The sequence below is a fragment of the Callorhinus ursinus genome, unplaced genomic scaffold, assembly GCF_003265705.2.
Source record: "Callorhinus ursinus isolate GAN/ISIS: 27379988/994484 unplaced genomic scaffold, GSC_fseal_2.0 scaffold70, whole genome shotgun sequence".
Taxonomy (NCBI): Eukaryota; Metazoa; Chordata; class Mammalia; order Carnivora; family Otariidae; genus Callorhinus; species Callorhinus ursinus.
The window spans coordinates 2,705,113-2,720,690 of NW_027397132.1; the positions used below are offsets into that span (position 1 = coordinate 2,705,113).

Consider the following 15,578-nt stretch of genomic DNA (forward strand, 5'->3'; position numbering starts at 1 on the left):
GTAACACCAAACACTGATGAGGATGCAGGGCCAGGCTCTCATACAGCACCGGTGGGAACACAAAATGGGACAGCCTCTTAGAGGAGAATCCAGAAGTTTCTCATAAAACAGAACACACTTTGCACGCCTAGGTATTTACTTAAGATAAAGGAAAAGACGTTCACAAAAAGATTTGTCCAAGAATGTTCATAACAACTATATTCATGATAGCTAAAAATGGAAAAAGTGCAGATGTTCATCAATAGAAGGACGGACAAACTCATGTATTTATATAGTGGGCAACTGAGACACGCAAGAACGTGGATAAACCTCAGAAACATTAGGCTGAGTGAAAGAAATCTTACCAGAAGAGTACCTGCTGCATTTACATGATGTTCTGTTACAGGCAAAACTAATCTATAGCAGGAAATACCCAGAACACTCCTTGCCTCGGAGAAGGTGAAAGGGAAGAGGGAGCTGGAATTGATTGGCGGGGGTGGGAATAGGAGGGAACTTTCTGGGGTGATGGTAAAGCCTGATAGGAGATGTAGGATTTGTCAAAACACAGACTGTTTACTCAAGATTTATACATTCCATTGTGTGTAAATATCACCTCAAAATTAAAAACCAACAGTGAACTCTCGTTAGTAACATTTATGGTGAAGTATTTAAGGAAGTATGTGCTGATCTGCAATGCCCCGGGACATGCACACAAAAGATGGATCGATGGACGGACGGATGTGTGACAGAATGACTATAGTAAAGTGTTAACAGCAGACTCTAAGGTGGACATATGGGTGCACTGTAAAGTGCTTTCAACTTTTCTGTGTTTGAAAATGTCCATTAACAAAATGGTGGGAAGCAGACAGGATGTGTTATTCATATGCTTAAATCCAAGCGTAGAGAGAGTGAACAACTAGTGGGTTGGGGTGTTGGCTTATTTTTTTCTACCAACTACAAATTTGAAAAATTTTTTGAAATTTTAATAAGAGAAAAAAATGCGGATGTGATTTTAGAATTTTTTTAAATGGGGGGATGCGGGAGGCCATAAAGCCATTTTTAACTGCAAATACTCATAAAAGAGAACAGTATAATGAACCTACTATACCCATCACTTTGAACAAATTTATCTTTCTGCCATTTAGCTTCAACTATGTTTTTCTTTACTGAAGTTTCGAAAAGAGGCTCATTATTATCTTTTTTTTCAAGATTTTATTTATTTATTTGTGTGGAAGCCTTCGGAGAGCAGACAAATACATCTGAATAGACAAAAACTCAAGACTTCAACCCGGCAAAAAGACCATAAACAAGGTCAAAAAGCAAACAATCCAGGAGAAATATGTGCAACTCACAACAAATGGCTAATTTGCTTTAAATCAAACTTATTATTTATTTAATTATCATATAGTCCGATAGAAAAGCAGGCGAAGGAGCAGTTAAAAAACAAGAAAGAAACAAGCAGTTAAAAAAAAAAAAAGCAAATGACCACATGAAAAAAAGAGTTCCATTTCAGGTATGATTTAAGAAATGTAAAGGCAAATGAATGTACTTTTTATCTCAAACTCATAACATTAAATGTTTGCTAATGCCTAGTGCTGTAGTAAATGAGAATATGGGCACTCAGACCCTGTTAATAACCTTTTTAAGGGGCAACTTGGCAAATATCTATCCATTTACACATTTTCCTGTTGATTCCATCTTCCCAGCTCCAGAAGTCTATACGGTCGGGCCAAAGAAAGATCTCGCCCAGCAATTCCACTCCGACAGGCGTCTCTCTCCTCAAGAGACATGAAAACACACATCCACACAAATGCTCACAGCAGCACCATTTACAAGAGCCCCAAAGTAGAAACCACCTGAGTGTCCCTCAACAAAACGTGGTGTGTCCGAGGGAGGGGATATTACTGAGCAATAAAAGAAATGAAGTGCTGAGACATGCTCCCACGTGGATGAACCTTGAAAACACTTGAAGTAAAGAAGCCAGTCACATCTGATTCCATTTATCTGAGCTGTCCAGAGCGGCCGACGTGCAGGGGCAGAAAGCAGATAGGGGCTGCAAGGGAGGTGGCCAGTGGCTACTGAGGGACTCAGGGTTTCCTCTGGGGATAAATAGGTCTTCAAATTAGACTATGGTATGTTGTACAACTTAGGAAATATACTAAAACCCGCTGACTTGTACACTTTAAACCAGTGATTTTTACAGCACATAAATTACATCTCGAAAAAGCTGTTAAACTGCACAGACTATGGCAGAACTGGAATTCTGGCCAATGTGTTACGATATGAGGTAAGAAGTGCAGGGCAGCAGGGGCAGCGGGTGGACGTGAGTTGTCGGGCGGAGCCTCCTGGCAGGGGCAGACTGGGGGGGTGGTCTTCTTGGAGACTCCGACGCCCTGAGGCCTAGAACCCTCCCACAGGCTTCGGGGTCTCTGAAACCACTACAGGTCTCATCAGACTTCCAAAGGAGCCAGGAACCAGGAAAAGGCCAAGGCCCTCATGTAAAGGGCACATGAATTGGGTGACCCTGCAGCTAACCTGTTTCTGTCACCACTTGGGAGGTGGTTAACAACACACAACGATCGGCTGCAGAGCGCCTTTCTGTCCTGCACCAAGTGCCTCCACCTTTTCAGGAGCACACCTTCATAATGCGACCTATCTTTGCTTTATCGGTGGTTTAGGCCTGTTAATTTTCTACTGCAGGATTTCAAGGAGCTCTTTAACATTCTTACATGACACCTCACTCCCAAGAGCACCCTTAAACACGTAAACATGCACGGTCACCTCCCACTAAACCCAGGCACACCCAGCGTGGTCCTCCCACGAAGCTATGGCGCACGAGGCATCAGGCCGGTAACCCAAGGGCCCCGCCACCCAATGAAAGCAGAAGAAAGAAGGCTAAACGTCTGTGATTATTCAAGGTGGCCTGTCACGGAGACTTGGGCCCCGCTAAACACTCACTCGACCCACCCCTGAGAGAGTCTGAACATAAACCTCAGTGACCTCAAGTGTCACTCAAAGCTTGGCCTTCAAGGCCCATTCTAGGAGGCCCGGCCACAGTTTCCGACAAATGTTCTTCCCAGAGATTACCTATCCAAAATTTCATTTAAGAAACAAATTACTTGATTTAAAAAAGAATGCTGTTTTGCTTCCGCAGGTGCTGCTCAGAGCTGACAAGGATAAAACTTCTAGAGTGCTGAGGGAAGAAACCATGAATTAAGAGGCAGGACACACGTCCAAACGAGGCGCATCTGCCAGTTCCCCGCAGCTCTACAGAGAGGCAAGAGCCCGATCTTCATCACAATAGATTCAGGCAGAGAAAGGCCACTGGATTTCTCCCCCCAAGGTCCACAACCATGTAGCTCACGGAAATGAAGAGTCCAACCGGGGTTGTCTGTCAAATCGCAACAATCTCAAAAGCACCATTTCTCAGACCTTCGGATGCAGATGATGGCCTGCACGGTCAATGACAGCGGGTTTTCAGGTGAAAGGTGCTCTAGGTCTGTGGAGGCGCTGCTGTTGACAAAGCAGGCGCCGGTCACCCTTGCGCAGGTAAGAACAGTCTGCTCTGCTCGATTTTGGAACTGAATGCTTCCTGAGCTATGTTTTCCTAGCTCAGAAACTTAGAAATGCAAACATACACAATGTAGAATGTGAAAAAGCCAACTTTTCCTCCCAACTTATGGGATATTTTACAAATAACATCTCTACACCCTTTATTTTGTCTAAGGGGTAGGATTTCTTTTTTTTTTTTTAAGATTTTATTTATTTATTTGAGAGAGAGAATGAGATAGAGAGAGAGAGAGCATGAGAGGGAAGAGGGTCAGAGGGAGAAGCACACTCCCCGCCGAGCAGGGAGCCCAATGCGGGACTCGATCCCGGGACTCCAGGATTATGACCTGAGCCGAAGGCAGTCGCTTAACCAACTGAGCCACCCAGGCGCCCAAGGGGTAGGATTTCATTGCAATAACATTTCAGGGAAGGGAGACCACATGTTTGCACATTACGTATCTCCACACACACAGGACAGAGAGCGTGACAGGACAAAAGGGCGCACACACAAACGAAGGCAAAGCATACATGGGAGTTCCTGCAACTTGAGAGATTACAATATAGATGGGAAAAAAATCTTCCACTATTTCTGGGCGAAGGGTTTTTTTTGTTTAAATAACCAATAGAAAAACAAGCAGTTGTTCATCTTGTTCTTCCCAAGACCAGTTCTGGCTCATTCTTTCCGTAACAGCAACAGTGACCGAGAGCGAAAGTCTGAGATTGTGACACGCAGCTGAGATTAGGAGCCTGCACTAAATCGCGAGGCATCCGATGTATTCTTTGCTTCTATTTGTAGAAAAATTCCAGAAAACCACCTTGATTCGGTAGCTGACGTGTTTCCGAATGGACATTCTTTGATCTACTCAATGAAAGTGTGTGAGAGAGAGGAGAACTGGACAATGTTCCGGAGCAAAAGAATTTCATCGCTTCCAGTTTAAAGTATTAACCCTCAAAAAGTTGTTTGCTGTTTTCATCATCTATTTCTAAGGGTCAAAGTTCACTAAGAAGAACAAACAAACCTTTCCACCTTACCATGTTGGTTATTAAATACCCATACTTTTCACAATATTATCAAGACATCACATTTTGTTCCATCAAAAACCTTTAAAAAAACGAGGCACCAAAAATAAAGTTCAAGGGAACAGATTAGTCACTGAACTGATTCCATCTGAGGAAGAGTAAAGACCTGGCTTTGGTATTCTTACACCCCTTCTCAACACTGGGTCTCCAAATGGGGGTTGGGGGGGTAATTTTGCAGATTTCAAAGCAGGTGACCCTGGTCATAACAGCCACACTTTCATTGCACAATTCAGGGGCTCATTGGGATGTAGAATTAGTAAACATTTTAGTCATTCATAAAAGCTTGATGGAATCCAGAAATCAGGCTACCCTTCTTTGAATAAATCCCCTACAGGGAACAATCCTATGTGGGTCCAGGGGAGTGACCAGTTTGGAGATTTTTCAAAATACTGACAGCCACCTGAGATAAGCAAGCACACGAGTTCACAGCTGTTTTATCACCCAGATCACATCTTCTGGCTACATACTAGAAAAGAGGCTTTTTGAAAAGAAGATTTAGTAAGCATCAGCAGGCCAAGTCTGAGGACAAAAAAGGAGTAAGCTCTAAGGCAACCCATAGGAAGTATGAGTCAGAGACACTGATGAGCTCCCTAGGAAGGGCCTGGGTGCTAGCCTTTGGGGCAGCAACAAACAACAGACTTGTGGGGGAAATCAGGCACTCCACTGATGGAGGTGAGGGGTCACCTGGAGGCCTGCTGAAGAGAGGAGGCCGAGGCCTGGGAGGGAGCCTAGAAAGCCTCTGACCTCCCAAGAACTCCACAATTTCAAGTAACGGGCAGAAGAAATGACATTTTCCCTGACGTCTTCATCTTAGGCTAACAGGGGTGGGGATGCAGGGGTGGGAGGTGGTATTTGTGTCTGTGCTTGTCGTCATGTCCCCAGCCTAACACTGGACACAAATACATGTATTCTGTTCTTTGTCTCCCTCCATTTACACGTGAGTGTCACGGGGCCAGGAACGTGGCCGCCACCGCATCTCCACACGCAGAACAGGGCCGGCACACAGCAGGTCCTCGAGACGTGTTCACGCAGTGAATGGAACCAAGAATGAAATGAGAAGCCTGTTCGCTTCTATTCGCCCAATCTTCCGCTTCTTCCGAGATATTGGTAGGTAGAGTAGGATTCCAAAATGAAACACCAAACCATCAAGAAAGGAAAGTTGGCAACACTGGAACACTCGCTCACAAAGGAGATACTGATATTGTTAATAAGGAGGAAACCCGATTGCCCACAACCGCATGCTCACATAGCTGAAATGCTAAGTATTCAATCTCTCCCTGAATGCATACTCCAGTGTGACCAATTACAAGAAGTATGCTCTGCATACGGAACTCCTAATTCTCTAACAAGGATTCTTAACTGAGGTCAGGCCATGGGCAGGTTTCAGGATTGCTTATTATATACAGAGAAAATATTTACAAACCACATGTCTGACAAAGGACCAGATTCCAGGATATATAAAGAACTCTCAAAACTCAACATCAAAAAAACTCAAATAATCCCATGAGAATGTGGGCAAAAAGTGTGGACATTTCACTAAAGAGAATATACACATGGCAAATGAGCACACGAAAAGATACTCAACATCATTAGCCGTTAAGGAAAAGCAAATCAGAACCACAATGAGACCTCACTGCTCAGATCTATCAGGGCGACCCAATGAAAAACAGCTATAACACCAAATGCCAGCAAAGACAGACAGGAAACTTGATCTCTCATACAATCCTGGTGGGAATGTAAAATGGTACAGCCACCTGGAAAGTACTTAGGCAGCTTCTTTAAAAAGAAAGAGAGAAAACTGGGAGTACCGTATGACCCAGCAACTGTACTCGTATTTATCCCAGAGAGATTAAAAACTTACGTCCACCCAAAGCCCTGTTCACAGCAGCTGCATTTGTAATAGCCAAAAACTGGAATCGGCCCAGATGCCCTTCAAGTGGGGACTGGTAAACTGTGGTCCATCTACACCCACGGAATACTTCTCAGTCATAAAAAGGAACTACCAACACGCACACACCAGCTCGGATGAATTTGCAGAGAATCATGCTGAGTAAAAAAAAGCCAATCCCAAAAGGTTATAATCTTCCACTCACATAGCGTTTTTGAAATGACAAAATTTAAGAAACAGGACAGATTCGTCGTTAGCAGGGATGAGGGTGGGGGGTGGTGGGAGGGAGACAGGTGTGGTTATAAAAGGACAGCAGGAGGGACCCCACCGTGTCGGAACTGTCCGGCGTCCTGCTTGTGGTGGAAACAGGAACCTGCAAGGGCGTTAGGACTGTACAGAACTTACAAAAACACACGTGCGTACAAGTGAAACTGGGGCAACCTGAATGGGAGCAATGGGTCCCATCAATGTCGCCCTCTGGGCTGTGACACTATCCTGTGCTTTTGCAAAATGTTACCCCTGGGGGAAACTGGGAGAAGGGCATAAGGGATCTGTATTATTTCCAACATCTGCACGTAATCCACAATCACCTCAATTTAAAAGAGATCATGTTTTTAAAAACAAAAATAAAGAAAAAAGCGTGTAACAAGCTCACTTCTATAAAATGAAACCACACATAAAAACAAAAGTATATTTTTATGTGCATGTCTGTTACATGTGTGTAACTACGTAAGTGCATAGGAACAAGTTATGTATGTAGGAAGAGCCCCAAGCTTTCTAGCATATTCATTCTGGGGAGGAGGGGTCTATACCTACCATGTAATCAGCAAGCACTACCGTACACAGACACACACAAAAGAAAACCAAAGAAACTCAGGTTCAGGATGAAGCAATCTATCTAAAGTCACAAGTAAGTGACTGAGCAAGAAGTCAAAGCTCACACGACCCTTCCACAATTCCGTATCGCCTCTTGACATGTGGGCGACCCGACTGCCATAAAATGACAACAGAAGAAAACAAATCATTCCTACAGGGGGCTGTGAGGTTTTCAATTTTCTGCAAGCCCTTTGTAACAGAAACCTAAACGGTTTAAATAATGGCATTTAAAGTGGGGAGAAATGACAGAATTAATACATACAGCACGGTATCATGTGTTGGAAAAAATCACCCATAAAACAAGTGTTTCTACGTGTACACGTGTAAGTACGCACATGCACAGACCCTGGAGAACACGTACCATCTGTGAGGATCAAGGGGGAAAGAAGAATACTGGTCAAGGGGTATCGGGGCTTCAATCACAGTGTTAGAATTTGAGAATGCATTCCAATTCAAGTATAATTTGTCTATTTTTTTTTTTAAGAAGGGGGAAAAATAAAGCAAACACTTACTGCATTCATAGATCTGTTCCAGCTTATCCACAGAAGAAAGGGAGAAAAATTTATAACCGGACTTACTACCAACAGCTAGGGACCTGCAAAAGAGCCAAATCAGAAATAAGAGCTGATACGTGTAGACAGTGATAATGCACAGACTAGCTCCATGTTACCAACCATCATCTCTACCAAAAATTAGCACAAATAATTTCACAGGGTTTGTAGCAGGTGAGTGGTGGCTAAGCAGAAAAGGGGAAAGTGGCAGAGCTAGATGCCCCACCTCTCAGCCAGGAAAGGGTGAAGGCCAATAAAATACAGACAATATTCTTATTTAAAACCTACAAAACCTTAAAGATAAATTTGACAAATAAACGGAAGTAATCGGCCCTAAGTTAACGACCCCCTCAGAACAAAGTGGCGTTTCTCAGGTGATCTGATCTATGTGCGAGTCCAAAAGCTAAATAAGCCGGCACTCCAAACTTTAAACACAGACATTTGCAGCCTAGTGGACGATGACACCCTTCTGCCTTTTGGCGAGGCCACAGCAATGCGGCTCAGTCACCTATGTTATACTCTGGCCGGGCAGTGGGGTGGTATAAAATGGAGCAAAAAGCGATCTTAGAATCTGTACACAGCTGACCTGCAAAGAAAAGCTGAAGCCACTCGCACCCAACACAGCACCGCGGTGCTTGCTAAGAGGCCTGAAGGGACCTTGCGGGCTCCCCAGGCCCTGAGCACAGGGGCCGTGGGACATGAATGAAGTGCTCCTCATCAGATGGTTACTACTCTCTGGAACGTGACTGACCACAGGAAAAAACAGAAGAAAGCAAAGCTTTGAGAAACAGAAGATGAGCCAATAAAGCAGGAAGCGTGGGACATGCGAGGAAGCAGCTATTGGGACTGCTGTGAATTCACTGTCTGGGAGGACGTGGAAACAAGTGGAGGCAGAAGACAAACCAGAAGACTAGACCAGGAGCATCTGCACACCAGGATAAAAACTAGGGCCCCTCTAATGGTCATTACATCTATTAAAACTTGAGCTTTCCAACCTCTCTTTCGCCTATATGCAGGAGAAATATATTCTGAGAACGGAGCTGCTCTAAGCACTATTAAATTTTTAAGCTGTAATTGGTTCATCTTAGATGTATAAACAGAAACGAAACTCTTTCTACCAGCCCGTTTTTGGGGGCAAAAATACTTCACTATACTGAATAAATTATATCAATGAAGTAATTAGGTACTGTTATCTGCAAATATTTTGAAAAGCAATAAAGGAGCCAATAAAAATAGAAGAATATCCAGGAAAGCTAAAAATAAGACAAAATCTCAGCAATCTACAACTTTTGGGAAGCTGGTGTTCGGGAAAACGTTTTCCAGATAACTAATGGTTGCTATTTGCTATTTTAAGCACCAATACGTTTCCCCCCTGCCATTTCTGATTAGAAAATGAAAAAGTCATTCCTGTGTTATATGCTCTCCTGTGTTTCTATCACAAGGGGACGGGAAATTCTTAACATTTTCCTGGACTCCCATCATTAAACTTACCCTACTATTACAATACAGTGACCCTCTCAGACGCTAACAAGGAGTTGAGGGTTTTGTGTACTGACCTCAGATGGCCAGACTGTAGTGCTGAGTTTCTAAATACATTTTCCACCTTTTGTTTTGCTGACAGGTGTCACTTCCTTGTGACCCTCCCCCCATCATTAACAGCCCCTCTCCCATTCTAAACTTCTTGTTGACTTAGGAACCAAATTACCAAACTTATTGGCCTTATATAAAAAACAAACTTAGAGAGGGCTTCTTCCATGGGCAAAGTTAATGAGCTTTAACTAGTTAATGAGAACCTGGATTTTGATGCTGTGCTCCTAACAGGAGAATCTATCAAAACTGCGCTTTGGTGATCAAACATCAGAACTCTGATGTTCTTACAGATATTCCAAAACTGGTTTAGGATATTAATCACCTTAGCTAGAATTTTAATTGCACGGTTTATAAAACCTTATAAAACCTCAATCAGCAAGAAATATAAGCAAAAATATTTCAATTATTTTGACAGGTATTATGGTATAATATGAATATATACTTTATCAATAAAAGTAGGTGTTTTTAAAGGGTGGTAACACCAGCAATCAGGTTCATACATCCCTCTTTGAGGACTGATCCTGCTTTTGATAATTTCTCATGATTTGCCTAACCATACAATGGCAGACATATTAATGGGAGAGGCAGAGTAACAGATAAGTTTGAGATTCCCTTATTAAATAATGTTATTCCCCAATAAATATTTGTGTTTTTTTTAAGGTAACACAGTGAGATCTTTTACTGACAAAGGGAAAACCCAGCTCACTATAATAGAAAAAAGGACAGATTTACTTAAGCCTACTTCCCTACCATACCGCGGCCTTCCGTTGCGCCTGCCGTCAAAATCCAGAGACCCTGTTATAGACCCTGGAGACAAGGTCCAAGTCCTTGGCCAGGATGGGAGAGGGAGTGCTTCTGGAACGTGCTTTGGGCCAATCCTCTTTATTTTCACCCCGTCCCCCTTTACTCGACTGCCAGTCCTGAGCCTTCTGGGGATTCTGCAGTTTCAACTAGGTTGGCTCTCTGCTTTCTCCACTAGTGACTCGGGATCCACTTTCTTGTACTCCTTGCTAGCTTCCAAAATGTTGCTGCCGGTGATTCCTTCCTTATTCTCCCTATCCAATGGGTTTCAACCTTTTACAGTATCTTCCGGTATTTCATCGGTTGACAGGAGGGCTTTGGGAGGGGCTAAAACAAACACCTGTGTCGGGCGCCTGGGTGGCTCAGAAGGTTAAGCGTCTGCCTTCGGCTCAGGGCATGATCCCAGGGTCCTAGGATCGAGTCCCGCATCGGGCTCCCTGCTCCTTGGGAGCCTGCTTCTCCCTCTGCTTCTCTCTCTCTCCCTCTGTCTCTCATGAATAAATAAAATCTTTAAAAAAAATTAAAAACAGGGGCGCCTGGGTGGCTCAGTTGGTTAAGCAACTGCCTTCAGCTCCGGTCATGGTCCCAGGGTCCTGGGATCGAGCCCCGCATCGGGCTCCCTGCTCGGCGGAAAGCCTGCTTCTCCCTCTCCCACTCCCCCTGCTTGTGTTCCCGCTCTCTCTGTCTCTCTCTGTCTCTCTCTGTCAATTAAATAAATAAAATCTTTAAAAAAAAAAATTAAAAACAAACAATCACCTGTGTCTGACCCACCGTCTTTGACTTCAAGCCCGTCGGCAGAATTAAACTTGAGTGTTCGATATCTAAAAGACAGGGATTCCCACTAACACAACAACAAAAAAACCCCTTCAAATGTGAAATGAGATCTTTTTCTTAACTCCTTTTTCTTTGCCTTCTTATCAATAATTAGTCCCAAAAGGCTTTCCCTTTCCATTATCTTCTTACTTGATTAGAGGGTTAAGTGGCATCGATCCACACCCATAAAAAGGAAACAGCAGGAACTGCTGAGACCTGGTAGACCGCGGGGCACTAGCTAGTAAGCTCACGGCCCCAGCAAGCCCTTTCCCTTGGCTCACAGCATTTCCACCCCGGGTCTCCACGTACAGCCTCGAAAACTCCACAGGAGCCAAAGCAGATTTCATTCTTTGCCCCCAAACTGAATCCTTCTCTAATCTTTTCCCCATAATGGAATCATTGTTCACTCCGAACCCAAACCAGAGATTTGGGAGTAACCTCAACTTCCCCACATCACCCCCGGCCCATGGGTCACACCAAGTCCTGATGGCTGACCAGTCTGCTCTCCACAGGCCGCTGCTGTTGGACAATATCCTCCTGGGTGACTGTCTTGCCCGCCTCCAACACGCCCTCTACCCAGCAGGCAGAATGACCTAAAACTTTAAGGTTGAAGGATCTTTAAAACCCATCCACAATCAAGCCTCTCAATTTACTGATGACGAGAAGGTGGAGAGAAGTGACTTTCCCAAAATAATATCTGTAACCTAGAAGAATCTCTGTTAAACAAGCATCTCCGTAACTTTTCTGGACACTAACAACATCAATGCTACAAATGGAAGACTTGGAAAATCAAGTCCCTCTCTTTCATCTACCCCTTTTGGAGATGTATTTTAAAACAGACATTGCCAAATCACAGGCTTCTCACAATCTGAGCGGCATCCGGTGGAGGACTTCAGTCCTTGACATTTTCATTTAAGTGATACTCTGCCACTTACTAGTTTGTCAACTTCAATTTCAAAAGCCAAAAATTCCTCCAAAAGAAACCTTCCAAACTGTTACTTTCAGAAACCAGGATTGGAACTAGCCTGTCAGTAGGTGACTGAGATCAGCTGTTTGAAGTTCCTTTTCCAGTTCTTGTCTAAAAAAAAAAAAAAAAAAAAAGAAAAGAAAAGAAAAGAAAGAAATCAAACAAACAGTAGAAAACAAAACTTAGTCATGCTTCCAGGGAAAGAATCCTAGAAAAATGAGGACAATATTTGACACCACACTGCCGGGGCAGAGAGGCAGGACAGATGAGCTTGCTATGCCAAGGCATATTCTTTGTTCAGCATTCCTGTGTAACATACACGTATTCTAGGAAGCGAAATGGCTTCCAGATTTTCTCACTCAAGACTGAGTTTGGATCCCAGACCAATAACCTTTGTCTTGTGAAAAACTGTGTTCCTCTATAAGGACAGTTTCTGGAGACTGGTAAGGGAGGCAAAGGGGTAAATTGTGCAGCCTTTCCTCAGGAGCTCATGTATTTCTTTAAGACAAATTACAGTCATTTTAATTGATAAACTTCCAGTATAAACCTATCTTACTCTTTCTTAACAATTTATGTTCATACTATATCAAGGTCTCTGGCCGGTCCAAATTATGACACAGAAATCTCTTGAACTTCAGGACCCACTGAGGGGTGGGGAAGCACATGATTTCCAAGTGTGAAAAGGTCTAATTTCAAGCCAGATTGATATATTCTATTATATACGGGATTTGGTAGCCCATTTGAAATAACCGCAAAAGAGAACACATTGTCATATTTTATTTCCTTTCAATATAAATACTGGGTAGTTAGAAACTGGGGGAAAAAAAGGTAGAAAATGTTCTGAAAATTCTCTAATTTATACAAGACATAAAAATAACCACAAAGCTACCATTTCTCACTGATCTCAAAATACTAAGGGCTTAAAAACCAAATCACAGATGGTCTGATATGCTCTATTCGTTTCTTGGATGAATATAATATAGTCTATCCCAATTACAACCATGTGCAACAGGTTGTCCAAGATGTTTCTGTTGTACTGGTTTTGGGTCACACAGTATGCTTATGTACGTTTTAAAGACTGCTATAGTATGATTTCTAAATTCACTAGTCCTCAAAATCCTACCTTTTAGGTAGAAAAGACAGTGGGGCAGGGTGGGAAAATCACTGGAAGAGAAGTCAGTCCCGCCCCCACTCCACTATTGGCCACCTGGAAGATCCAGGTGCAGCTCTGGACCTTTGTGAACTCCAGGTTCCTCACGTGCTGTTGGGAGCAGGAAACGGGCTTACTTCCCAGCCTCTGTGCGGTCCCCCTGCCGGACCGCCTGCACTAACCTCACGATTCTGCATAGGCCCTGCTGAGCACCTGCTGCTTGCTGTTCCACAATTTAACTTTTCACTAAAAAAAAAAAAAAAAAAAAAGTTTTTTTCTACTTTGCTGATTCCATTCAGCCAGTAACAACTCAACCAACTACTTACTATGAAGCCAATGACCCATTCCTCCTCACTTACATCACTTCCTCTTACTCACTTCCCAAGATGGCTCTCCTCCCTTCCAGTTCCAGAACTCCTTCCTTCCTTCTCCAGAAACTTCATCTATTAACTATCCTCACAGGTCACCCAGACAGCCTCTGAAGAATCAGCTTCAAACCCACATGGGTTTGGACCAACAGCGTTCCAAATCCATGCGTCGGCATCAGTGGCCTCTCTTTCCCTAAGGATGGCTCCAGACTCCTCAGGTCCCCCTTGGCTCAGTTTCTCCCCAGATCAGAGGCCAGGCATTATTGCTAAATCTGTTTCTTGCTCGGGCAGAACATCAAAGCTACCTAAAAAAACAACAGCGAGACATGAAGAAAAGGAAAGGGAAGAAGGGAAAGAGGCCCTAGATGATGAGGAGACTAGAAGGGCCCGAAGAGGGGAAAGGATGGAGGAAGAGGGAGGACCAAGAAGGGGAGGTGGGATACAAGGAAGAAACGCACTCTCGCCGCTCCAGAAGCGGCTGAGACAACAGGTCAAGGCACAAAGTTCTGCCCCAACTTCGTGAGAAGGGAGGCCCCAAAAGGTAAAGCAACCTTTCGGCGGGTGGGTGAAACGCCTCCCTATCTCCATCACTTTCCCCTCCCAGAGATCGCAGCTCCAGCTCCGCGCCCGGAGGGTCCTAGAGCAGAGCGCCCCTCCCTCCAAGCTCCGGGCCCGCCCCGGCCTCCACCCCGAAGCTCCAGGCCCAACCTCGGGCCCGGCCCCGGCCCCGGCCTCGGGCTCCCGCCCGCCCCAGCCCCGGTCTCAGGCTCCCGCCCGCCCCAGCCCCAAGCCTCGGCCCTCGGCCCCGGACCCCCGATCCCCGCCCGGCCTTACGTGTTGTCCTGGTTGAAGTTGGCGAAGAGCAGCTGGCCGGCGCCGGCCTCGCCGCTCTGACTCGCCAGGTTCATGGTGGGCGCGCGGCGGGCGGGCCCGGCCGGGGGCTCGCGCGCGGGAGGGCGTGTCGGGTACGCTCAGGGTCGGCGCCGGGCCCCGCTCGCCGCCTCTCTGGCCGCAGCTGGCTGCCCGGGGATCAACCGCCGCCTCATCCCGTGCCCGCTCTTGTTTATGCTCCGGAGCCGGGGCACCCTGCGCGCCTGCGTGGCCCCGCCTCCTCGGGGCACAGCCTCCCCCACGGCGCAGGCGTATTGCGGAGGTCCCGCCCCTTCACCTCTGGCCCGGGCCCGGGGTTCTGGTCGAACACGCGCACGCGTGGGGACGCGCGGGGGCGCGCCGGGCGGGGCTTGCTGACGGACCGAGGGCGGCGCATGCGCATGGAAAAGAGTAGGCGCTCGGTACCCTCCATCACTTTATCAATATTAAAAGGGCCCGCTGTGTGCCAGTCGTTGCGCTAAAGATTTATGTACAGCATCCCTACTTAGAGAATATTGCATTCCATTTTACAGATTTGAAAACTGAGGCTCAGAAATACTAACCTATTAGCCGAGTGTTGGATCTGAGAACTGAAACCCCTTTCTTTCCCCAAGGCCCACGCGGAGGAGTCCACCTTACATTTATTCATACGTTCAATAATATTTAGGAAGTACCTTCCTTGTGAATTAATTGGGCCTCCTTTCCCTTAGAGAAGTTACAGTGGGGGAGATACTTAAACACAATTACAAGTCGGGGTACAAGAGAGCACATAATGAGGTCACTCAAACTAAACTTAAGGGACAGGGCCTGTACAGTCAGAGAAGGCTTCCTGGAGGAGGGGAGGCCTGAAATTTGAATAGTAGGTAACCACCCCAAGGAGATGGAAGCATTCTGTATTGCAAAGGTCCACAGATGAGAGCATGTCCCTGGAATGCTCTGCTCAGTGTGTCTGAGCTCTGAGTGGGACGGTGAACACGAGACAGGTTTGACTTGTGAAATCCGAGGTGGCTAAATCAAGCTGGATGTTGTTAAGCTACATTAAGCAAGAGACTGAACATTATCCTAAAAACAATGGTCTGCCATTGCAAATACTTAG

The 15,578-nt window shown here is 45.2% G+C and overlaps 1 protein-coding gene across 3 annotated transcripts in view; it reads right to left on the reverse strand.

Moving 5' to 3' along the window:
- Positions 1 to 14,702, reverse strand: part of WIPI2 (WD repeat domain, phosphoinositide interacting 2) — a 36,241-nt gene extending 21,539 nt beyond the window's left edge. Inside the window, exons 1-2 of one of the 3 annotated variants that reach the window (XM_025863621.2) lie at positions 14,447 to 14,702; positions 7,885 to 7,967 (exon numbers count right to left, since the gene is read on the reverse strand). In XM_025863621.2, the coding sequence (XP_025719406.1) occupies positions 7,885 to 7,967; positions 14,447 to 14,520 (157 nt within the window). In that variant the 5' untranslated portion in view covers positions 14,521 to 14,702. Of the gene's footprint in view, positions 1 to 1,656; positions 1,783 to 7,884; positions 7,968 to 14,446 lie in introns of those variants that run through there. The other 2 variants (XM_025863620.2, XM_025863622.2) reach the window with 2 other exon arrangements.
- Positions 14,703 to 15,578: the final 876 nt, after the last annotated feature.